Consider the following 26,396-nt stretch of genomic DNA (forward strand, 5'->3'; position numbering starts at 1 on the left):
TTCTTGCACTTTACTAAAAATTTGCTGCTACTAAAATTTTAAAATGTACTTTTTTCAATGGCCTTGATGAGCAGCGTCAGTTTCAGCTATATCCTATCATGCATTTTCGCACAGCAGAATGACTTTTCGCATCGTAAAATAGCAAAAATACATCGAGAATCTGCAAACTCTCACTGCGAAATATTTGAGTTTTACGAATTATCCTTCAAAGTGAGCTTACATATTGGATATCATCCAAACCCTCTCGATATCGAAATAATTGATTATTTGGAGTACTCAAGTATAGGTTTCGCCTGTTTGGGCTATACTCCATCAAGCGATTATCTGTTTAGACTAGAGTTTTCAGTTATCAGACAAATAATACCTTCAATACTTACTTTTTTTAGTCACTTGGAAATCAGCACATCATGTACTTTGGAAGAAATTTACTGGTAATAGAATGTTGAAATGTACTTTTCCATTGGCCTTGATGAGCGGGCACAGTTTCATCTATATCCTACTATGCATTTTCGCACTTCAGAATGACTTGTCACAATGAAAAATAGCACAAATACAACGAGAATTTGCGGAGTCTCACTATACGATAATTGAGTTTTACAAATTACCCTTCGAAGTGAACCTACATGTTGGGTATTATCCAAAACCTCGTAGAATGTCGCTCCGAGCGACAAATCCTTTGAATTAAGGTGGAAGCAGCTATTTCCGAGTAAGTAAAAGGTTAGTATTCTAGGTCTATTTCTGCTTAATTCTGAAACTATAATGGATTTGAAGCAGTACAATATCATAAACACTTGAGAGTATTTGGTACATGTACACTAAACACTTACTTGAGTATACTCTGAAGAAGTCAACATTTACTTGTTTAGCCGCTCGGAAATCATCACTTCTTGTACTTTACTAGAAATTCACTGCTGATGAATGAGTAATCGACTTTAGTCGATATTCTCGTACTACGAAACTGAAGAATGAATAGACGCGTTTTCGAACTATAGAATGATATAGTCTCTACCAAATGTTTTTGATATCAAAATAACTTTTTTACATGAATGGTCACGTATCTTAATATTCAAATAACCCAACACAGAACTAGTATTACAAGAATATCATAGTTCTTGTACCAAAGTTGTTTGTGCACAATATATGTTTAAGGTAAGTCCTACACATTCATGATTTCGTCCGAGTTTGTATTTTAGAAAATAATATACCGACATCGCGACATCTTTCAAAAACAAAACCATGATCACTGCTTGAGAGACCTATCAATGTCATCACAGTAATCTTGTTACTTCCACAAAGAGTAGATATGTATTTGACTTACGTTCCACAAAGCTAACGCGCAAACAGTTTACTTTACTAACGAGAAGTATCGAGTTATCGAATGATTTTCCCTTACATCAAAACAAATAGAATGTAGATTGTAGAACTATATTTCTAACGTTCCTAACCCTTTGCACACCGCAGTTGTAAATCACACAAGCAACACGTTTCGAGAAACGAGTTATTGGATAACGTAAAAGTCATTTTCCAGTGTCAAGTCGTTATGTTGAATAAAGCATATATTGTAATACCATGAAGTGAGACTTCGAAACTATCGTCAGTTCTCCATGAGCAAATATCGTGTTCTAGAAGTGTTAATATATTGTATTATGTAGCTAGTAATTGGTGCACGTAATCTCGGGATCGAACCAACCTGTGTTAACTTGCGTTACTATGTACCTAGTAATTGGTGCGAGTAATGCCGCAACTGCTGTTGTTCAATGCATTTACCATGTTCGTAGCAAGCATCTTAATAAGGATAGACAGCCCCAAGCAAATAATGTAAGTATGTATGTATGAATGTATGAATGATTGGTCTAATGGTGCTTAACAACAGAAGATGGTCTTCTATTCTATATTCCGAAATAATCAAGTTGGTGGTTTACCAACACCTCGCCTCATAGAAACTTGGTAGAATCACTTATAAATCCTCACGCTCACTTAAGTAAATCTAATTTGATACTCGAGTACTGAACCTTAATTTTCCAGCAGTGTGATAGACGCCGTCAGATGGTACTCAACATCGCATAATTCTGCTCGAATACAAGTAAAAGTACAGATTTCAAAGTAAGTAAGTAAGTAGGTAAGTAATTGAGTAGCTGGTTATGTTAGTAGACTATATCTCCACTTCTACCTTTCAGAGATATTGAGCAGAGAAGTACATGTGTTTCTTCAAAGTAGTCAAGTAGGTTTTTGGCTACATGCACCAACTACTCAAGTGTTTATGATATAGGGCTGTTTCGAATTCAAGACAGTTTCAGTATTAAACAAAAATGGACCTTGAATACAAACTTTTTATAATATGAAATTTTAAATGCATAAACGAAGAAACGTCACTTTTACAATGGTTCGGTATGATATCTATATTATTCCACTCTCGTTATTGGAGTGCGGTGTGACGATGAGCTATATCTCCATGCTTGGGCTTCCGAATTAATTTTTTCGATTTATTCTACCCTATGTAGATTTAACATAAGGAAGGTAATTTCACTCATAAAATTTGAAATACGTATTTGCCCGAGTTAAAGCCATAACGCTTGGAGTCAAATTTTACGTGGTTTTCGTTAATATCCAACTGGGCTAATTTCGAAATGTAAATAGAAAAACTCAAATATCGCATAGTAGGACTTCGCAAATTTTCGATATATTTTTGCTATTTTTTCATAGTGATAAGTCATTCGGGACGGTGAAATGCATCATAGGAAATAGATGAAACTGGTACAATTCATCAAGACCCCTGAAAAAAGTACATTACATTTCAACATTTTATTAGCAGGTAATCGAAATACCACAAACTGTGCTAAACTTCGGAGTTGCTTAGTAAAGAAGTACTCGTACTTCTTCGGAGTACCCAAGTAGGTTTTTCGCCTACATGCACCAAATACTCTCAAATCCTTATGATGTTGGAGTGCTTCAACTTCATGATAGTTATAGTATTAAGCAGAAATATACCTGGAGTACTAACGTTTTACTTACTCGGAAATGACTACTTCTATCTTATTTTAAAGGATTTCTCGCTCGACGCGTATTTTATTAGGTTTTGAATAATATCCAACATGTAGGTTCACTTTGAAGGGTACTTCGTAAAACTCAAATATTGCACAGTGAGAGTTCGCTAATTCTCGATGTATTTTTTGGTATTTTTATTGCGGTAAGTCATTCTGCAGCGCGAAAATGCATCGTAGGATATAGATGAAACTGACAACGCTCACCAAGACCACTGGACCACTGAAAAAGTACGTTTCAATATTTTAGTAGCAGTAAATTCGTAGTAAAGTACAAGAAGTGATGATTTCCGAGTGAGTTAAAAAGTAAGTATTGTAGGTATAGTTTGGTCGAAAACCGAAAACTCTGAAATAGAAGTAGATGCAGTGTAAAAAAGTTAATCACTTGATCAAGTATAGCGCAAGCAGACCAAACCTATACTTGATATTTCAAAATGTACAAGTACTTCGCTATGGACTCCCTCCACGTAAAAAGTGACTAGGTTTTAGACTATTTTATCGGTACTTGACAGTTTCAGTTTTAGATAAGATTTGGAATAAAAACTAGCTCATTCACCCTCTTGGAAATCTCTTCTTTAACCTGTACTTGAGCATAGCAAGTAAATCTCATTTAATATTAATTCTACACGTACACTTGACCATATTTTATGACTTACATAATTACTTTTCCATATATTTGAAGTCAAGTCTGTCAAATAGCATTAAATGTTAGGATGAGCCTATATTCGTTCTGTTTGATCATCTTGACTAATGATTTTCACTCGGCGAGCTCTCCAGTGATAGCCTTGGGACGTAGAACAGTGTTATATGACATCATAGCGATACGAGGTTACGACAGTTTATAATTAGCTACCTTACGACACCAAATTTCGTTAGTTCATCTCCACCTTCAGATATCGTGTTATAGAAATATTGTGTATACGGAACAAATACATATATGGCTATGTTGTTGCAATCTGCAAAAAAGTACCTCCCTCAGTAACCAATTTCTAGTAGGTTATGCATAAAAATGAGGACAGTTTCATCAACGACTCGTAACTTGTTGTATTATGTAGCTAGTAATTAGTGAAAATGAGTCCGCAACTACTGTTCAAGACCTTTTCCGCGTTTTTTGTCAAGCATCCTCGTAAGGACAGACAGTCCCAATCAGCTAATGTAAGTGTGTATGTATGTATGAGGGGTCTTTTGCCGGTTGACGAATGAAGTTGGTCGTCTATTCTATTCCGAAATAATCAAGTTAGTGGTTTTTAACAGGACCTCACCTCATAGAAACTTCAGTAGAATAACTTATAACTCCTCACGTTTACTCAACTAAATCTAATTTGATAATCAAGTACTGAATCTTAATTTTCAAACGAGTTCAAATTTTACTCTAACTTATGAAATTAAATATAATAAGTTTTCACGATGCAATGTATTTTACAGCATGAGGCAAGTGATTTCATAATTAACACAAGATAATTAAATGAATTTGTAGAGTATTATAAGATATTCGTGTCATCCTCCTTTGTATATCATAAAAGAATACCTACTGCAGTCGATTTGTAATTATTTGCGCTGTATTTGATCAACTCCATCATGTTGCAATTATTTTTTTAATAACGAAACTCTTTTACAGCATAAACCAAATAATTTCATAATAAACACAAGCTAATTTCATAGTAAACATAAAAAATATTTCCGCGCCTCAGGATTAGGTTATAGGGTTAGGAGGAATTAGGTTTAGGAGGGCGCGGAAATATTTTTTATGTTTACTATGAAATTAGCTTGTGTTTATTATGAAATTATTTGGTTTATGCTGTAAAAGAGTTTCGTTATTAAAAAAATAATTGCAACATGATGGAGTTGATCAAATACAGCGCAAATAATTACAAATCGACTGCAGTAGGTATTCTTTTATGATATACAAAGGAGGATGACACGAATATCTTATAATACTCTACAAATTCATTTAATTATCTTGTGTTAATTATGAAATCACTTGCCTCATGCTGTAAAATACATTGCATCGTGAAAACTTATTATATTTAATTTCATAAGTTAGAGTAAAATTTGAACTCGTTTGAAAATTAAGATTCAGTACTTGATTATCAAATTAGATTTAGTTGAGTAAACGTGAGGAGTTATAAGTTATTCTACTGAAGTTTCTATGAGGTGAGGTCCTGTTAAAAACCACTAACTTGATTATTTCGGAATAGAATAGACGACCAACTTCATTCGTCAACCGGCAAAAGACCCCTCATACATACATACACACTTACATTAGCTGATTGGGACTGTCTGTCCTTACGAGGATGCTTGACAAAAAACGCGGAAAAGGTCTTGAACAGTAGTTGCGGACTCATTTTCACTAATTACTAGCTACATAATACAACAAGTTACGAGTCGTTGATGAAACTGTCCTCATTTTTATGCATAACCTACTAGAAATTGGTTACTGAGGGAGGTACTTTTTTGCAGATTGCAACAACATAGCCATATATGTATTTGTTCCGTATACACAATATTTCTATAACACGATATCTGAAGGTGGAGATGAACTAACGAAATTTGGTGTCGTAAGGTAGCTAATTATAAACTGTCGTAACCTCGTATCGCTATGATGTCATATAACACTGTTCTACGTCCCAAGGCTATCACTGGAGAGCTCGCCGAGTGAAAATCATTAGTCAAGATGATCAAACAGAACGAATATAGGCTCATCCTAACATTTAATGCTATTTGACAGACTTGACTTCAAATATATGGAAAAGTAATTATGTAAGTCATAAAATATGGTCAAGTGTACGTGTAGAATTAATATTAAATGAGATTTACTTGCTATGCTCAAGTACAGGTTAAAGAAGAGATTTCCAAGAGGGTGAATGAGCTAGTTTTTATTCCAAATCTTATCTAAAACTGAAACTGTCAAGTACCGATAAAATAGTCTAAAACCTAGTCACTTTTTACGTGGAGGGAGTCCATAGCGAAGTACTTGTACATTTTGAAATATCAAGTATAGGTTTGGTCTGCTTGCGCTATACTTGATCAAGTGATTAACTTTTTTACACTGCATCTACTTCTATTTCAGAGTTTTCGGTTTTCGACCAAACTATACCTACAATACTTACTTTTTAACTCACTCGGAAATCATCACTTCTTGTACTTTACTACGAATTTACTGCTACTAAAATATTGAAACGTACTTTTTCAGTGGTCCAGTGGTCTTGGTGAGCGTTGTCAGTTTCATCTATATCCTACGATGCATTTTCGCGCTGCAGAATGACTTACCGCAATAAAAATACCAAAAAATACATCGAGAATTAGCGAACTCTCACTGTGCAATATTTGAGTTTTACGAAGTACCCTTCAAAGTGAACCTACATGTTGGATATTATTCAAAACCTAATAAAATACGCGTCGAGCGAGAAATCCTTTAAAATAAGATAGAAGTAGTCATTTCCGAGTAAGTAAAACGTTAGTACTCCAGGTATATTTCTGCTTAATACTATAACTATCATGAAGTTGAAGCACTCCAACATCATAAGGATTTGAGAGTATTTGGTGCATGTAGGCGAAAAACCTACTTGGGTACTCCGAAGAAGTACGAGTACTTCTTTACTAAGCAACTCCGAAGTTTAGCACAGTTTGTGGTATTTCGATTACCTGCTAATAAAATGTTGAAATGTAATGTACTTTTTTCAGGGGTCTTGATGAATTGTACCAGTTTCATCTATTTCCTATGATGCATTTCACCGTCCCGAATGACTTATCACTATGAAAAAATAGCAAAAATATATCGAAAATTTGCGAAGTCCTACTATGCGATATTTGAGTTTTTCTATTTACATTTCGAAATTAGCCCAGTTGGATATTAACGAAAACCACGTAAAATTTGACTCCAAGCGTTATGGCTTTAACTCGGGCAAATACGTATTTCAAATTTTATGAGTGAAATTACCTTCCTTATGTTAAATCTACATAGGGTAGAATAAATCGAAAAAATTAATTCGGAAGCCCAAGCATGGAGATATAGCTCATCGTCACACCGCACTCCAATAACGAGAGTGGAATAATATAGATATCATACCGAACCATTGTAAAAGTGACGTTTCTTCGTTTATGCATTTAAAATTTCATATTATAAAAAGTTTGTATTCAAGGTCCATTTTTGTTTAATACTGAAACTGTCTTGAATTCGAAACAGCCCTATATCATAAACACTTGAGTAGTTGGTGCATGTAGCCAAAAACCTACTTGACTACTTTGAAGAAACACATGTACTTCTCTGCTCAATATCTCTGAAAGGTAGAAGTGGAGATATAGTCTACTAACATAACCAGCTACTCAATTACTTACCTACTTACTTACTTACTTTGAAATCTGTACTTTTACTTGTATTCGAGCAGAATTATGCGATGTTGAGTACCATCTGACGGCGTCTATCACACTGCTGGAAAATTAAGGTTCAGTACTCGAGTATCAAATTAGATTTACTTAAGTGAGCGTGAGGATTTATAAGTGATTCTACCAAGTTTCTATGAGGCGAGGTGTTGGTAAACCACCAACTTGATTATTTCGGAATATAGAATAGAAGACCATCTTCTGTTGTTAAGCACCATTAGACCAATCATTCATACATTCATACATACATACTTACATTATTTGCTTGGGGCTGTCTATCCTTATTAAGATGCTTGCTACGAACATGGTAAATGCATTGAACAACAGCAGTTGCGGCATTACTCGCACCAATTACTAGGTACATAGTAACGCAAGTTAACACAGGTTGGTTCGATCCCGAGATTACGTGCACCAATTACTAGCTACATAATACAATATATTAACACTTCTAGAACACGATATTTGCTCATGGAGAACTGACGATAGTTTCGAAGTCTCACTTCATGGTATTACAATATATGCTTTATTCAACATAACGACTTGACACTGGAAAATGACTTTTACGTTATCCAATAACTCGTTTCTCGAAACGTGTTGCTTGTGTGATTTACAACTGCGGTGTGCAAAGGGTTAGGAACGTTAGAAATATAGTTCTACAATCTACATTCTATTTGTTTTGATGTAAGGGAAAATCATTCGATAACTCGATACTTCTCGTTAGTAAAGTAAACTGTTTGCGCGTTAGCTTTGTGGAACGTAAGTCAAATACATATCTACTCTTTGTGGAAGTAACAAGATTACTGTGATGACATTGATAGGTCTCTCAAGCAGTGATCATGGTTTTGTTTTTGAAAGATGTCGCGATGTCGGTATATTATTTTCTAAAATACAAACTCGGACGAAATCATGAATGTGTAGGACTTACCTTAAACATATATTGTGCACAAACAACTTTGGTACAAGAACTATGATATTCTTGTAATACTAGTTCTGTGTTGGGTTATTTGAATATTAAGATACGTGACCATTCATGTAAAAAAGTTATTTTGATATCAAAAACATTTGGTAGAGACTATATCATTCTATAGTTCGAAAACGCGTCTATTCATTCTTCAGTTTCGTAGTACGAGAATATCGACTAAAGTCGATTACTCATTCATCAGCAGTGAATTTCTAGTAAAGTACAAGAAGTGATGATTTCCGAGCGGCTAAACAAGTAAATGTTGACTTCTTCAGAGTATACTCAAGTAAGTGTTTAGTGTACATGTACCAAATACTCTCAAGTGTTTATGATATTGTACTGCTTCAAATCCATTATAGTTTCAGAATTAAGCAGAAATAGACCTAGAATACTAACCTTTTACTTACTCGGAAATAGCTGCTTCCACCTTAATTCAAAGGATTTGTCGCTCGGAGCGACATTCTACGAGGTTTTGGATAATACCCAACATGTAGGTTCACTTCGAAGGGTAATTTGTAAAACTCAATTATCGTATAGTGAGACTCCGCAAATTCTCGTTGTATTTGTGCTATTTTTCATTGTGACAAGTCATTCTGAAGTGCGAAAATGCATAGTAGGATATAGATGAAACTGTGCCCGCTCATCAAGGCCAATGGAAAAGTACATTTCAACATTCTATTACCAGTAAATTTCTTCCAAAGTACATGATGTGCTGATTTCCAAGTGACTAAAAAAAGTAAGTATTGAAGGTATTATTTGTCTGATAACTGAAAACTCTAGTCTAAACAGATAATCGCTTGATGGAGTATAGCCCAAACAGGCGAAACCTATACTTGAGTACTCCAAATAATCAATTATTTCGATATCGAGAGGGTTTGGATGATATCCAATATGTAAGCTCACTTTGAAGGATAATTCGTAAAACTCAAATATTTCGCAGTGAGAGTTTGCAGATTCTCGATGTATTTTTGCTATTTTACGATGCGAAAAGTCATTCTGCTGTGCGAAAATGCATGATAGGATATAGCTGAAACTGACGCTGCTCATCAAGGCCATTGAAAAAAGTACATTTTAAAATTTTAGTAGCAGCAAATTTTTAGTAAAGTGCAAGAAGTGACGATTTCCGAGCGAGTAAATCAGTAAGTATTGAAGGTATAGTTTGTCTGAAAACCAAAAACTCTGAAGTAGAAGTAGATGCGCTGTAAATAGATAATCACTTGTTTAAGTATATTGCTATCAAGGCAAATCCAATACTTGAGTACTCCGAAATGTACAAGTATGTCGCCATCGACTCAAAAGGTAGTTTTTTATTTTTTTATTTTTATTTTATCTACTCTACAAAATCCGCACTGTAAAACGTTATTACATCGGAAAAGTATTTGAGTCGAAAATTATTAATCCATATAAACCGTACTGGGTGTGGTGTTCGAAGCCTAGACTAATAAGAGGATCGTGATTGAAAATAGATGGAGGATCACTGGATCACTGGACAAGCATGTAATGTAGCATATAATTATACTGTGATCGCAAACAGTACTGGGTGTGGGATTCGAATCCACGTGAACACTTGTTCATTGGAACTTAGGTCCAATGCCTTAACCGCTCGGTCAACTCAGTAGTTATTTACGGCGTTTAGCCTCAGCTATGCAACTAGTATTTAGAGCTAGCAGTGACATCCACTAAGTCATTTGTGTTTTTGTTATTATAGAGTACACGATTGAATCGCTACGACTAACGCATTGTTGTCTAACTCATTGGGGAATAGATTTTTTCAGCGGTTAAGTATTTAGAGCCAACAATGCTCTATGGGATCCACTAAGTTCGAACAATTGCGTTTTGTTATTGTCGAATACCGCGCACCTATTGCGATATCAGCTCTCCGCATTTTGTTGTATTTAGGGCTATTGCACAAGATATCTCTAATATGTTGCAATATATACAGGTTCGGACTTGTCTAGGGTATTCACTTCCCGTCAACTAGCTTTTCAAGACGCATTGATAGGCGCGCGTATTCAATTACCTAATCGTTAGATAAACATTCCTGACAAAGGCATAGATGTCCCCAGAGAACCAAGCTAACTTCGCTTCTATTATTTTTACATTGTTTGCAAAGCACGGTATTTTGTAATTGCATGAGACTTTAGTAGTTCTAGAATACTGAATTAATGAGAGTTGAATAAACCTCACAATGATAAGATATTCAGTAATAATATAGAAATTGACTCATATAGTGAATATCTAATCATTGTGAAATTAGCAATTATCTCGTGTTGTTGATGAAAATGATCAGCTTACGTTCTTACTTGCAGGCGACCAGATGTTACCGTTCTAGTATATTTACATATCTTTATATGGGGATAGCGTTAATTTTTTATTCTTGACTTAAAGTATAAATAACCTACTTGTATACATTCAATGAAAGTATTTATGAGACATCGTAGCAACGCACATATTGTATGCTATCTATTTATTTCGCGATAATCGATTACTACTACTACTACATTAATCAGAGTACACTCTGCTAGGGTTTGCCTAGTGACAGTACTTACTCAAGTCGATTTTATAAAAAACTTTTACACTGGGAATTTTGTAAAATAAATAACAATTTTTTAAATCGTCGAACACTTTACATCAAATTTAGTAAAGTAGATAGAAACTACTTTTTCAAAAGTACTAAAGACCTTCACACTACAGTTTTGCAAAATAAATCCTAATACAACGTATGATGATTATTTTCATCAACAACACGAGATAATTGCTAATTTGACAATGATAAGATAATCACAATATTAGCCATTTTTTTATATTATTACTTTATTATATTTATTATTAAAATTATTTTTAATAATCATTGAAATCATGTAGATTATAACAGTGAACGTCTTTTGTACAAACTAATTTATCAACTATACAAGATAATCGATAATTCAACTAAAAATCAATAAGATATTCACAAAGCCACAATATTATTAAAAAGATGTTCAGTTCACCCGTTATAAGCTACAATGATTTCAATAAATAATGAAAAAATATTATTAATAATTGTTGTTTCAAAGTTAGAACCAAAATAATAATATTTAAAAAGTGGAATATTTAAAAAATATTTAAATCGTGCTTTGGTGCTTATAACAACGTAAGCTGATCATTTTCATCAACAACATGAGATAATTGCTAATTTCACAATGATTCGATATTCACAATATTAGCCAATTTTATATTATTACTGAATATGTTATCATTGTAAAATTAGCAATTATTTCGTGTTGTTGATGAAAATAATCAGCTTACGTTGTTATAAGCTCCAAAGCCTGATTTAAATATTTTTTTAAATATTCCATTTAAAAAAAAAATATTAGTTTGGTTCTAACTTTGGAATAATAATTATTGATAATATTTTTTCATCATTCATTGAAATCATTACAATACTATTAAAAATATGTACACCGTTATAAGCTACAGTGATTTCAATGAATAATGAAAAAAATATTATCAATAATTATTATTCCAAAGTTAGAACCAAAGTAATATTATTTTAAAAAATGGAATATTTAAAAAATATTCAAATCACGCTTTGGAGCTTATAACAACGTAAGCTGATCATTTTCATCAACAACATGAGATAATTGCTATTTTCACAATGATTAGATATTCACAATTTTAGCTAATTTTTATATTATTACTTTGTGAGATTTATTTAAATTATTTTGTCATTATGATTGCGTATTGCAGTTAAAGCATGTGCAGTAATGATTACGTCATTATGATTGCGTAGTTGATTACTTTAGTTATTACGAGAGCGGCTTTGCTTAGTTCCAGTCCAGTAACTCCGAGATATGATTACGTCAGCATAGTCCAATAACGCTAAGAAATGTTTACGTCATTATGATTACGTATTGCAGTTGTGACGCAATAGTAATATTACTAGCAATCATAAATACGTAATCATTACTGCACATGATTCAACATTGGTTGTGTGAGAGATTGCCTAGTCCCAGTTCAATAACGCCGAGAAATTCGTTCAGAGCAACGCGTAGAGCTCCCTTGAGATCCGTTACTGGAACTAAGCAAAGCCGCTCTCTAAATAACTAAAGTAATCAACTACGCATATGACGTAATCATTACTGGACATAGTTCAACTGCAATACGCAATCATATTGAAGGTATTCAACTTACGCAATAATGACGTAATAATATCTCAGCGTTACTGGACTGCAACTTACGCAAACATGACGTAATAAATATCTCAGCGTTACTGGACTGGAACTATGCCATCTCTCACACAACCAAAACCTCTCTCGTATTGGAACCACGCCCACATTGTTCTGTGTTCTGATTGGCTAACAGATGTCACGTGATCAAATACTCAACGCTGATTGGGGCGCGTATAAAGACTGTGTATACTACTACTTACAGAACTTCAATATGCTCTACAATTAAATAATATATTCATATTTACTAGATTCACCATATTCATTCACTAGAGCTTTGCTAAAAATAGTCGAGTAGACCCTGTATATATGTGACATAAAGGATATGCCCGTGCCTGTGATTCTCCCGAAGAAGAATTGATATGAAAGCTCACCTGAATATAGGATTCGCACTAATACCTTATAGCAATTGGCAAAGCCAGATCTGTATATAGTGACGCGCAAGTACCGAAACTATGAATTCAAACAAGTATGTAGCATAAACAGTGCATTTCCGACATCATTAGCTCGGGGTTACATTTTCAATTTGCGTCCAAATAGCGCCCGTCTATTCCACTGCGCGATACATCCGGTTCAACCTATTTAGTGTCAAGTACGCGCGTTTTATCTGAATAGAAATTTCGGCCACTCATCCGAAAATACTTGCTCGAATACATCAACAACAACGCTAATTCCTCCAATCGAATTGGTTTCCTCATACGTATCAAAGCATGCGCGCAAGATGTGTGGTTACGGATGTCGGAAATCCATTGGCGTGTTCAATACCGAACTTGCGAATAATGCAGCATTAGACGGATTAATACATGAATAAAGGCGGATATAAATGAAGTGTGTGTATATGAGTAAACGCGATGTTTTATTGGACATGCGGCTTACCGCCGGTCGCCACATCATATTGGGCTCGGTTGACTTTTGATGCAAGCATTTGCAAAAACAAAAGCGCGTGTATGTAAATTGTATGCTTTTGCGATTATTATATTGAATCAAAATCGTGACTGGGATCGCATTGCCTCTACGGAATTTTAAGTAGACATGTCGCTGTGGGATCAAGGTAGCTAGCGTCCGTCCATTTTACACATTCTGAGACGGTTCATTCATGCAAGATTTTTATTTTCTTTCGGCCATATCTTGGCCATGATTGACTATGAAATGTGACAAACACAAAACTTGATTTCCATCAATTTGAAAAATGGATCTCAAAATATGAAAATTGGACATCGACAGGTCAAGAAGTACCTCTACTTTTCCGGTGTAACCAAGCAGGTTCTTCCAACTTGAACTACTTCCTCGACAGTTTTTTTTACTGTTTGAAGATAGCTGATTGCTACTTCTAGTCAGATGAGAACGGTGACTTCGTGACTACTTTGATCATCGCTGAAAGTTATAAACATTCATATATTTATGAATACATATATTACATATTTCATAACATACATATCACATATTTAGGATTATATATATGACCAGAGGTGGTCCAAATAGTCCTCGTCTTGACATGCATACATACATATAACTTATATATCAATATTATGTATGTTATATATATGCTATGTACTATCATATGTTTGTTATGTGATATTGTATATATATATATGTAGTAATATATATATTGATGCTTTTTCTCAGATAGGGCTCTATACCATCGTCAACGCTGGTCCCGATTTTGAGCTGAAATGGGCGATACCGCACCGTCTGTACCTGATCGTGGGGCCGAGATATTTCAATAGAATGCAGGGGTTCTGCGGAAACTACAATGGCGACCCTAACGACGACAATCTGCTCCGTTCCGGTCGGCCCACAGCATCGGACCACGAATTTGCGCTCAACTGGGCCGTGCGGCGAGGCAATTCGAATCGCAGGTGCGCGTATATAGACTTACATATGGATGATAACTTTTCAACTCATGATATCGCGTTTTCGTGGTTTATCTTCGATGATTTAACTTACTGGGGCTTGCTGGAACCCGAAGGGTCACACCCCGCCATTTTTCAACAAATATATGATCATTTTATCAAAGACATTACCGTTCTACACTCTAAACGAAAATTGTGAATTTCGCCGCCTTCCGCCATAGCGTATAGTGCGCAAATCAGGAAGAGCAACTTTCTCGTACAAGCTTTTGCATTTCCCATTCATTAGAATGGATGAAAACGAGTCAAAAACACCAATTCTTACTGAGATGTATCCCGGGATCGGTTCCGTTTTAGGGTTTCCCATGTGCTGTACAGTACCTGCTATGTAAACAGAAGTCACTTACACCCCTTTGATGTATCTGCGCATGGATTGGTATATTGGACTCATTTCCGGTTGGCAATATTCTCAAGTCTTCGGTCACATTTCTATACTGATTGGCAGAGTTGGACAATTTTACAATTTTCAGATATTCCAAATCGGATTAGAATTAGAATTATACCTACACGGCTTCTTTGAAATAGATTAGAATTATATAATGTCTGAATTCAAAGAAAACTTGTAAAGTGCACTAAATTCAGAATTCAGAAAGAAATAAGATAAGAGATAAGATGCAGATCTTCTGTAGCTGTTTCAGGAAAACATGGGAATTAGATTACAGAGCATATAAGCATTTTACATTACTATTGCATTACTGGTATTTCACTCCAATTGGTCTAATTAGAAGTATCTAGTTGGCCAAGTCTGCTGATAGGTATGCGTTTCGTGATTATTAGGTAATTCCAAACCTAGCGGCAGAGTTGCATATTACTAATCCCGAAACGATACAGATAACAGTGGACTGCGCGATACACAAACTATAGCTGGCTTATCAAACTTTGATCGGAATGTTCGATTCCTCAGCTGTTCTGCGTTCCTCGAGCCTGCGAGCGACAGGTGCTCGGAAGGAAGTCGGCTGTACGAGCGCGCCCGGGACATATGCGGCTTCCTCAACAACAAGCAGACGTTCGCGCATTGCAACACCAAAGTGCCGCCCGAGAGATTCATAGAGACTTGCCAGTATGATATATGCCGGACTTCGATGAATGTAAGTAGTGGTACATTCAGAATTTAAAATTTGACATTGCGTGCGCAGAAGGGTTGTTCGGAAATAACTTTTTTAAGTGGTGTAGGTTTCCGTCGTAGATTGCTGCCAGAATACAAAAAACTTGGTATTCTGAGAGTGACAGACGTCATAAAATACGAAACGGCAAAAATGATGCACAATATCTTCCATCATAATAGACCCTTCTTCGACAATCATTTCACTACTTTTTCCTCGGTACATTCGCACTTCACTCGTTCTGCCTCATCAAATGGTTGGTTACTTCCGCTTGTATATAAATCGTCCTCCCAGAAAAGTTTCTATTATATTGGTGCCGCTACCTGGAACTCTCTACCAGAAGACCTCAGAGATTTGCCCGATCATCTATTTAAAAAACGTTATCGGAAATATATATTAGATAAGTATAATTGATTAAATGCCGATTTTGCAATTACTGTCTTGTTGTTGGAAAGTACCGTATAATCTACTCCAGTGCTTTTCAACCTTTTTGAGCTCCGTTCGCACTTTTTTTGTAAAATAAATTTCATTCGCACAAACTAATCGAGAATTATTGTACAAAAAGGAGATGAAGATAGGCCTACTTAACAATATTTTGTTCAGATGGGCAACAAACTGGCTACTATGTAGCTCATGCTATCAAGCATCTCAGCAAAAAGGCAACTTTTTTCGCTCGTTTTGCTTTCAAGTATTTCACTAAAACCCTTCTCGGCCAAACAATGTTGTTGGGAATTTGTACAAGAACGTCTACTAGTGCTTGGTTGGCCAGGTCTTATAATCTGTTCTGCACTCCTATCCAAAATACAGCGAATTTTTCGCGAGTGAAAAATGCTTGCTGGCAGAAATCGTTTTTGAGAGCTGACACAAAGGTCCCGGAGGCTCCAGTTTGTCGAAAGGATGAAAAACCTACATGTTTGTTTTGAGGCTTTTGCCTTATGTCATTGGAGCATAAGGTGCAAAACGATCAAGGAGAGTAGGCACAATAGAGCTCGCTACCTGATGATACGTTGCTCCAACTTCTGTCTCGCAAGTTTGCGAGGAGAGCAAATAACTCACGATACTGTGTGTTCTACCATAGCTCAATCTAACTTGAGAAATCATAACAGTATAATAACGGTAAAGCCGCTTTTAGACTACCACTAAAATCTGAGTTTTTGTGACATTTCGCGACCCGAGCCTCACCCATGAAAAGGAACATATTTTTAATATGGCAGTGGTATGCTACGATTTTACGCGCATGTATGACATACAGAACCCGCACACCACAAGTCTATTACCAAACACAGCTCTACAAAACATGTCTGACGAACGCGATTTCAAGAACGGGACTATTCCGTGCCGACAACGCAACATATCCAATCCATCTCGAAAGGTTTAGCCATGCATCCAGCATCCGTCATTTTTAAAACAAGGTTTTGTCGCCGCTTTTGTTTTCTATGCACCGCATTTTATCAGCGGTTTTTCGCCACAACTTTACGTCTTCATGTGCCCCGACGCAAAAAGGGTTGATCTCGAAATGAATGAGTCTCATAGGCCCGAACTCGCTCGTTGCACACCCCTACACTAGTTCATCCCAACGGTCTTCGAACTTCGACCATGTTTTCCAGAAAAAATCAGTGTCGGAAAAATCTTATCATGAATTCTCATGATAAAACCATATTTAATGCGTGTCTCGCTTATTGGCTACAGTAGCCTACCCTACACAGTGATCTTGGAAATGTAAAAACGATCGCAGGATTGTTTGCAATAAATTTAATAATTATTACATACATATTAACAGATAGCTCTGGCACCGTGTCGACCCAAAATTATAACCTTTGCGGTCTATACTTTAATAATTCCCCGGAAGTGGTAAAAATTTGCGTTACAGTAACTTGCAAATGTGAGTCTGTAATGATGGTATTTACTACTATCCTCGTGTCTCGCGCTAATCGAACAGTTATTACGAAAATATGATGATTGTTTGCGAAAGAAAGCAGAAAGTCAATTTGACGTCATTTTTCCAGCCTGTCGCAGGCTCAGATGGGCTGATATACTGTATGTCTGCCACTATAGAGATTGTAGAGATCTCTATACTGCCGCTACACCAGATTCCAAACCAGGCTTCTGGTTACGTCATGATTATAGTGCGGGAATATTAATTCACTACGGCTTGTGACAGCCACGATTAGTGGTGCGTCGTATTAAATTTTTACAATTGCGTCGCAACTACAAATGTTACACTGATCTTAAATTTCCTAATATGTTTATTTGAATTATTCCACGTCAGAAAACTGAACAATTAAGCACGATTTTCATTCGCACTTGATCCGGAATTTCATTCGCACCACCTTCGTCATTCGCACTTGGTCCGGATTTTCATTCGTACTGTTCGCACCACCTTCGTCATTCGCACTGCAATTTTTTTCATTCGCACAAGTGCGAACCGTCACACAGGTTGAAAAGCACTGATCTACTCTATTGAGTCATTTCTGCACTGCAGTCTCGAAACTGTAATATTTATAGCTCGTGTATCCTTGTTGAAATTTTTTTTCTCTGCTTTTCTTGTAGTTTTGTATATTTATTGTCATTTGTTATGTGCCATTGATTAAAATACGTACACTCCTACAGGTGGCGACTGTGTACTAAGGCCTTGCGGCCCCTCGTCGTCATCCTGGTCCGTACCGGACTTTCAAAAAAATATATTCAAATCTTACTGGCTATTCGGTAAAATTGTTAGGTTTTCTAAAGAAGGGTTGCACGCCGAATTTGGCTCGATTCCAACGTGTAGAAGTGAAGCTACAGAAGTTACAAAATATCAAGTTTAATACAAAATAACGAAAATTTGATTTTCAAATTTCACTTTAAACCCCATGAAATCGTTGAGTTTTCTGAAAACAGTATTTGTAACCGGCTCAGTTTCAACCAGTGGAAGATGTTGGAGTACAATTTTTAAGGTGGCAAATTCTTGAATTCTTTATTATAAAACCACCAACCGTACATACTATTATTTAAAATCCAAAATTTTGAACATCAATAACTTCACGCTTCAATCGAGTGGAATTGAGACAAATTTGGTGTCCATCGTCTTTGTAGACAACCTAACAATTTCATGTGGTTGCCAGTAAAATTTTAAAATTTTGTTTCAATTTTTTAAATATTATATTAAAAATTCTCGAACTCCAGTAGTTTAGCTGCTATAGGTTGGAATTGAGCCAAATTTGCTGAGCAGTTTTTTTATAGCCAACCTAACAATTTTATCGAATAGCCAATAAAATTCGAAGAAAATATTTATTTTTGAACAACCCTAATCCCCGAGCATATTTTACCTTTATTTCATACATACACTATTCATTGGACGCGAAGACACTTTATAATATAATTCTAGAATATTTGATCGATTCGAGGAAATAGCAAACCGTTAACAATAATTCGAAAGACAACAAATACCGAAATTTGGTATCAGTATCAGTTTAGTAGTAATTTCTCATTTCAAAACACCACAAGACTGCGATACAGTGAAAAGATAGGATGGTGTCGAAACGACTTGGAGTAGTATTCAAAATCAGACACCCACCTGTGCCTATAGGCGATGTAAGTAAGAGGCATGCACGTACTGAAAATAAATAAGGGGTCACGTAAAAGGGCTGGGTTGGAGATATCCACGTTATTCGTACACTAGTTCCGTCGCGTACCGACTAAGTAACGATTGTGTTCATCAAACGAATTCAAAATTTCCAGAAAGTCAGCACCTATTTCTGCACCGCGAGTTCTGCCTACGCCGAAGAATGTTTACGGAACGGCGTCGTTTTGAACTGGAGAAAAGACGACTTCTGTCGTAAGCGCTATACTTCTGTTGTTTTCAAGGGACGAGTATGAGAAGACTGATCAATCAGCCAGTCCGGCAATCCCCGAAATCGTAAAAAGCCGGTGCGGTCGTACGTGATTTTCTCCCTTTTCGAGGGATTAAATATTGATAGTTCCGTTTCCCACTCGAAATGTACCAAAAACATATCGCTCGACCATTTTCCATACGATTGTTTATTGTTACATTCACGATGTCGAGAGGGATTTCCTAAGTTATCACTACAGGAAGACAAACTCGCTCACAATCGAAGCAGAATCTCAAAATGCAAACCAACAGCACGTGAAACTACTAAATAGTGTCAGAACACTTGAATCGAAGTCGATTATTATCAACAACTGTGATGATCCCAGTCGATTACTTAAGTTTCTGCTCGGATGTCTAAATCCTGTGGTTCCGATTTCTAGGCGCATAGGCTTATCTGTCACAAGTCGTAGTTCAAGCAGCTTTCCCGCGAGTTTTATCCAATGTTGAAGTTTAAATCAAAGGTGCGGTGCACATAAGATAGCAGACACGCAGGTTCCAGCAACATATGACCGAATGAACATTGGGGCGTATCCGTAAAAACGTATTTTCAAGTATCGGAATTCTACGTCCCACTGCATGGTCAGAGAAATATAGCTTGTATACTTTCTCCTTAACGGGATAATCCCCAAACCTCGACTTGCCGTTAAAAATATGCTGCACAAGCCCACGGATATTCAGGTAAACAGCACATCCGTGAAGTAGTGACCTATAGGCCTACCCCCTGTCCAAGTCTTGACTTCACTGACAAAAATTAACGACACACTTTTCATGACAGCTGAGACATGTGTCGGTGGCCAGGTTTACGAAGAATGCGGACCCAGATGCGCGCGATACTGCCCGGGAATCGCAAACGACTCCGGCACGGTGTGCAGCAGTAACGAAGCGTGCGTTAGCGGGTGCCACTGCCCGCGACAGCTCGTGCTCCATAACGGAGGGTGCATCGAGCCGAGGCGGTGCCCGTGCGTGCACAGAGGGAGGGAATACGCGGCTAATTCGACATTGAACAAAAACTGCGAGAAGTGGTGAGGTCGTCATGGTGTTTATTTTTCTGTTTTGGTAGATTCCGATACCTCGACCTGAAATCATCAGCTATGATCATGATCATAAACGGATTATTTTCCCAAAGTAGAATCATGAATATATGCACTCCCGTTTTATGATTCAACATTGAGCAATATGTGGTGGAACCACGATTTGACGCATATATGCCACTTCATTGTCATTCCTTGTCCTTTTACATTTTCCCGTTACTTTTCATTCAGTGTGCAATATATGCAGACCGGACTTATCATTATCCACTCCATTAGCCTAAGTCAAGTTACTGTTCGATTGAAAGGCTATTCCAGGTCGATTCTACTCTTTCTCTTTTCGTTGTGCCGCAATCTTGTTGTACTTTGAAATCATCAGATTAATACTAAACTGGACTGAACCCGAACATAATATTACTGGGTTGTGTTGATTTGGAAAGCAATGTCTCTAGGTATATCATTGTACATCAATACACACCTTTCCTTTCTACCTAGATTTCAACTAGACTAGAACAATATCGGCGACTACTTTGTATTTATGTGCCGCCTATATCAGACCCGGCTCAAAACATGTGTATTATTCGCAGCACGTGTAATTCGGGGAGATGGCAGTGCGTTTTCAACAAGGCTTTATGCGAATTCCCGTCGTCTGTCATCAAAGGACCATTGCCGCAAGTATGAACCCATTTCAGACCTTACCGTACCACTGGTTAACGCAGTGGTCGCCAACACAAAACGGGTCGTGGGCCACTTCTTTTCAAATTGGTAGAGCCAGCGGCCCGCATCAATTCAATATCGAGATAGAAGTCCACATAGTTCAACTACCATGTTTTTAAAGATCTACGTCAGCCCAGCGATGTGCTCACTAACATGGGCGACGAGCATAGTTGCAACTAGGGTTGCATTTAAAACAAACGGTGTTTTAAAACACTTTGTTTAAAACATGGTTTAACACTTTAAACTGTGTTTGAAAAAAAGCCTCTTTTTTTAAATTGTGATTTTTTCAAGTTGTAAAATTAAGCCATAATTGTGTAAACACTTTACAAAAAGCATGTTGTATGAGCCTACGGACAATTACCAGACGATGTAGCCGACGTATATCGATATGGGATGGTTGGGAACACGCAAAATAGTCGGTTCAACGGCAATAGTACATATATTTCGTCAAAGGAGCTATTTTACCCTATTTTTTCAATTGTCAATGTCAATCCACTATGACGTCACAATTGAATATTCGTGACGTCATGGCTTTAAAAAAAAACACAATAAAAACATGTTTTAAATTAGGACCTTCTTTTAAACATGTTTGTTTTAAATTGATTTTTGTTTTAAACGCAACCCTAGTTGCAACAAAAGAAATAATATTTTATTAAAGAAATACAAATACAACAAAAATATCATGATCATCACTTGCATTCCATCTTGAACTATGAGCTTCCCTCGTGGAATGCTATTACCATCGCCGAAGCCGTTTCGGCTAGTGTGTGATAGTGATGTTGACCACAGGGCAATAGTATATTTTGAACAACAGCAACAACAATATTTTTAAACTGCAATCAATTCGCGGGCCGCGTGGTGGTGACCCCTGGTATAATTGTATAATCACAATCACAGGTCGTGCCGTTGGGCCGAAGCGTGTCGTTTTGCTGCGAAGTCGCTGGGATACCGACGCCCACGGTGGAGTGGTATCGCGACGGGCGTGCGGTCCCACCCCAGACAGATATAGATTTACAATCGCTCTTGCGTACCGACGGGGTGCCAGAGACCGGATACGTGAAATCCTATTATTATATCGCCAATTTGACCAAACAAGACGAGGGCCCGTACTATTGCAAGGCTACAAACAGATTGGGCTCGCAAGCGTCTGAGACAGTGTCTTTGACTGTTGTTGGTAAGTAGGCACGTAGTTCACGTATATTCAAAAAAATAGTACATTCGGCTTAAGCCCTTTGTTCCTTATTCTAATCTTTATGTTGTCTTCATATATATTTGGTATCGCGACTGTTAATATACGAAGTTCTTCCCAATTATCCACTAGTTGCTGACGATTACCCTGACTAGTGGCAGCCGAAATCATTCGGGTTTATTTCAATATCAATATACTATTCAAGTATTCAATAATATAATCACTATGACTGACATGTAAGTTTATTATTTAATCAGAGTTCGCAATGATCAAGTGTTCAGAAAATATTGTTCGCGCTAAAGCATTATATAATATCTCTCTCTAGCCGATGGACATTTATACATGAAAATAGTGGTAAAATATGCCTGCTCACACAATGTATACAATATACATTCCTATTTTTAGATCCGTGGATGGCGACTTGCAATCCAGTGCCTAGCAAGCGGGTGATTTCGTTGCCGGCAGGATGTCTGTATTCCGGAGGTGAGATTGTCTACGCAGTACGAAACACAGTACTCTTTTAGCGAAAAGGTATTCAGTATTCACACGCAAAAGGTCGTACACGACGAATAGAGCCTCGCGGTTATAAATCTTCCGTGCCTACGTGCATACCGTCCTATACGTCCCTTCATGCAGGCATCATTTGGATTAAAATGCTGGGTTAGATTTATACCGTGGCGTGGAGGTAGATTCAGGTTTCGTGTAGCCTACCACTGGTGCATATTCCTAGCCGTACATCACAGAGTGTATAGGGTACCTGGCGGATTCTTCTACCAATAACTCTAACTTTGCTGTTCCACGTCACTTCATCTGCAAGCCGAATAACCCGAGAGAAACAAGTTGAACCGATGGTTGTATCGCGTCCACATCAGGACTGACTCTTAGAATGAGGGCAGAAAAGTCCAATTGATTTATAAATTTTAGCGAACTTTGGTTGTATATGTGTATGTAGGATTCGTAAATGCAAAGCGTGTTAACAATGTGTTCTTACGCAAAATGATGTTATCGTCAGTATTCAGCCGCGTCAAGGGGCCTTATCGTAGATCCGAACTGTAGGAGTTGGTTATAATTATAGCCAGCTGCGCGCTCGCTTCGAAATCTGCCGGCAATCAATGGGCGTTTTCTGGCAAAACACGTAACATACGCCCGCCTTTTTCGCGGGGGAGTCTGAAATCGCGTAACAAACAGCTCATTGCCTTTCTCGCGACCTTCCAGAATTTTCCGACATAGAAGCGAACTCAAAATAACTTTTGTCTCATATAAATAAGCCTACAAGACCATAGGTTATTACCACCCGCGTTCCATTGTCGGCGGTTTTCGATCCTTCTCTCAACAGCGCACGCACATTTGAATCGCAAGCCTTGCACACAAATACGCATGGATCAACAGTTCAACACCTGTTTAGCCGCTCGAGTTTATGGTCGTTGGACAGTGGACACGCTCAAACAGATGCAAATGCAACTTATCAATTGATCAAGATCAGTAATCACATCTTTAATTCTGACATTTATTGAATAGAGTATATTCATATTGAAATGAACCCGAATATTTTCGACTGACACTCGTCAGGGGTAATCGTCAGCAATTAGTCGAGAATTCAGAAGAAACCACGTATATCAACAATGTTATTACAAAATATGACGTCACCAGCATGATTTACTACACGACTCGAATCATTAAAATTAATACTCGATTCAGATTCGAGTACTCGAATCATAGTCCATGACTAAAGTATTAGGGCTATTTCAATATTAATATTGAATATATTATTCGATTGAACATTGAAGTTCGATCGAACCAAATCCGGTGTGCAGCGTTTTTCAGGCAACCCAACAATTTAATCATTGAATCCCCAGAATCCAAAGTTATTTTTTACAACCCTGCTGACCACCTATCGTCCTATGGTGATTTCTTATTTTTACAATATTAATGATCGACCGATCACGAGTCACGACAAAGGCAAGCATAGTCAAGAAACGTACGCCGATTACAGCATCCCGCTCTTGGTTCACAGAAACGGAGCTGAACGTCGGTCACTGCCCGTCGTTACCTTGCTTCTACAACGAGCCCGTCACCGTCTCGCAGCGCCTCAGGAAGAAAGACAGGTGCGGAGGCACGAAGCAATGCTGCCGCCCGTCGCGACTGCAACCGGTCCTGGTGCGATGCAGTACCGCGGGAACGGGAAGGGCCTTTCCGTTGTACATAACTACGATCACGAAATGCTCGTGTTCCATATGCGAGAGTCGATACACTATCATCGAAGGCGCTCTGTTGACTTCGACCTCAGGCGACGCGGGTGAGTCTCTGTATGTAGGCCTATATTGGAAGAGCTTCCTAGAGGTACAGAACTTGAATACACAATTGAATAGTATATTGATATTGAAATAAACCCGAATATTTTAGACGCTCGTCAGGGGCAATCGTAAGAAACTAGTAGAGACTTGGGAAGAACATTGTACATGAACATATCATAGTCATATTGGATGATGTGATCGTCTTTATACAATGTTCTTTTGGAAACTTCATTTAATGCTACCTTTGTGATATTTGACGCAGTCTTGTTAAAAACATTGTTATTGTGATTATTCCGTATCCTTTGAGAGAAATGCGAAATGCTATTATCTCTATTACACTGTAATGTCTCGCTTAATCGTGCGTCGGAATTGAACGAATTTGTTTGAAAGTCTCTGTGGCTTTCATATATAACATTTCCGAAACGAGTTATAGCGTACTTTCAAACAGTTTCGTACAGCACTTTCACCATTGTGACGTACGCCTAAAGCAGACCATGAGATCTTGACGACTCCATGCAGAAAATACGCTTCAAGCATCTAAATCAATTTAAAATGTAATGTTTCATTTCTCCAATTAATGTACAAGCGTCCAACTGCTTACAATTTGGAATTAAGATATGACATTCTAATATATTTGACGGACCGACAGGAAACTTGCCCCACGGGCCGGCGGTTGAGAACCACTGATCTTAGCGACCAAATGGTGAATATGATTCCTACGCAATTATGACGTCGCTGCTTCGATATATAACAGGAAAACGTGATCCGATAATATGCAGGTGTAAATGCGACGTTTATTTTCGTTAGATGTAACGTGTCAAATCCGTCAACTCGAATAGTCCGAAAATAAGTTCTAAAACGATAACACGAAAAATCGCGTGCGTTAACATTTCATTGTTTTGATTGTGACGTGGTGAAACTATCCATTGCCAACAGAGGCGGTCAGTAACGGATTTCTTCTACTTTTTCGGAGTGCTTAATAGGTTTGGCCTAATTGAACTGCTCACCAAGTCAAATTGGCCCGCGTGCGATTTACCGCTAATAGTATGCAATACCTCTCACGAAAATTTGCTGTATATAACTCATTTGAGTACTTTTCGCACAATTATATTTTTCTAAAGAGACTCTTGGAGGTACAGAACTTCAATACACATTTAAATATTATATTCGTATTGAAATAACCGGGATATTTCGGCCGACTCTCGTCAGGGCGTAATCGTCAGCAACTAGTATAGAGATTTAAAGCGAACTTTGTACATCAAGAGTCGTATCAACATTCTTTTATCCTTATGCCTGAAGTAGTATTGATGTGTCTTGGATACGATTACTTTTACGTGACTATAAATGCCATTATGTCTACTCCTACTTGAGTAGCAGTGCTAATTAGGCCTTGACCACCTCTGTTTACAGAGAAGTTACTTAGCGACGTGAAGATCGACTACCAAGGCCGCGTGGTCGGCTACACTTCGAAAACCGGATCGTTCAACTTGAAACTGCTCTCTCTGCCCGAAGAGGCTCGCTACATCTCGCTCACATTCACCGACATCATGCACAAGCGGTTCCCGGTCACCGTGAAAAACCTGCCGGTGATAGTGGGTGAGACCACCACGCACAAGGTGCTCATCAACGGGCACGGGTTGAAGATATCGTTCGACGCTAGTGCGGGGCTGAGAAAGCAGTTCAGGTAAGGA

General features: G+C 37.5%; 2 protein-coding genes across 3 annotated transcripts in view; one reads left to right on the forward strand and one right to left on the reverse strand.

The window, feature by feature from the left end:
• LOC145444437 (uncharacterized) overlaps positions 1–26,396 on the forward strand; it is a 92,612-nt gene that overhangs the window by 57,785 nt on the left and 8,431 nt on the right. For both annotated transcript variants that reach the window (XM_080322418.1, XM_080322417.1), the window contains exons 15-23: positions 14,220–14,452; positions 15,408–15,591; positions 19,327–19,423; positions 20,253–20,499; positions 21,093–21,180; positions 22,120–22,396; positions 22,817–22,894; positions 24,426–24,707; positions 26,116–26,389. In XM_080322418.1, coding sequence (XP_080178544.1) covers positions 14,220–14,452; positions 15,408–15,591; positions 19,327–19,423; positions 20,253–20,499; positions 21,093–21,180; positions 22,120–22,396; positions 22,817–22,894; positions 24,426–24,707; positions 26,116–26,389 — 1,760 coding nt within the window. The remainder of the gene's footprint in view (positions 1–14,219; positions 14,453–15,407; positions 15,592–19,326; positions 19,424–20,252; positions 20,500–21,092; positions 21,181–22,119; positions 22,397–22,816; positions 22,895–24,425; positions 24,708–26,115; positions 26,390–26,396) is intronic.
• LOC145444443 (SWI/SNF-related matrix-associated actin-dependent regulator of chromatin subfamily E member 1-like) overlaps positions 1–26,396 on the reverse strand; it is a 63,288-nt gene that overhangs the window by 19,937 nt on the left and 16,955 nt on the right. The gene's annotated exons all lie outside the window — the stretch shown is intronic.

This window comes from Botryllus schlosseri, chromosome 8 (genome assembly GCF_051294905.1).
Source record: "Botryllus schlosseri isolate E-star chromosome 8, Bs_hap1, whole genome shotgun sequence".
Lineage (NCBI taxonomy): Eukaryota > Metazoa > Chordata > Ascidiacea > Stolidobranchia > Styelidae > Botryllus > Botryllus schlosseri.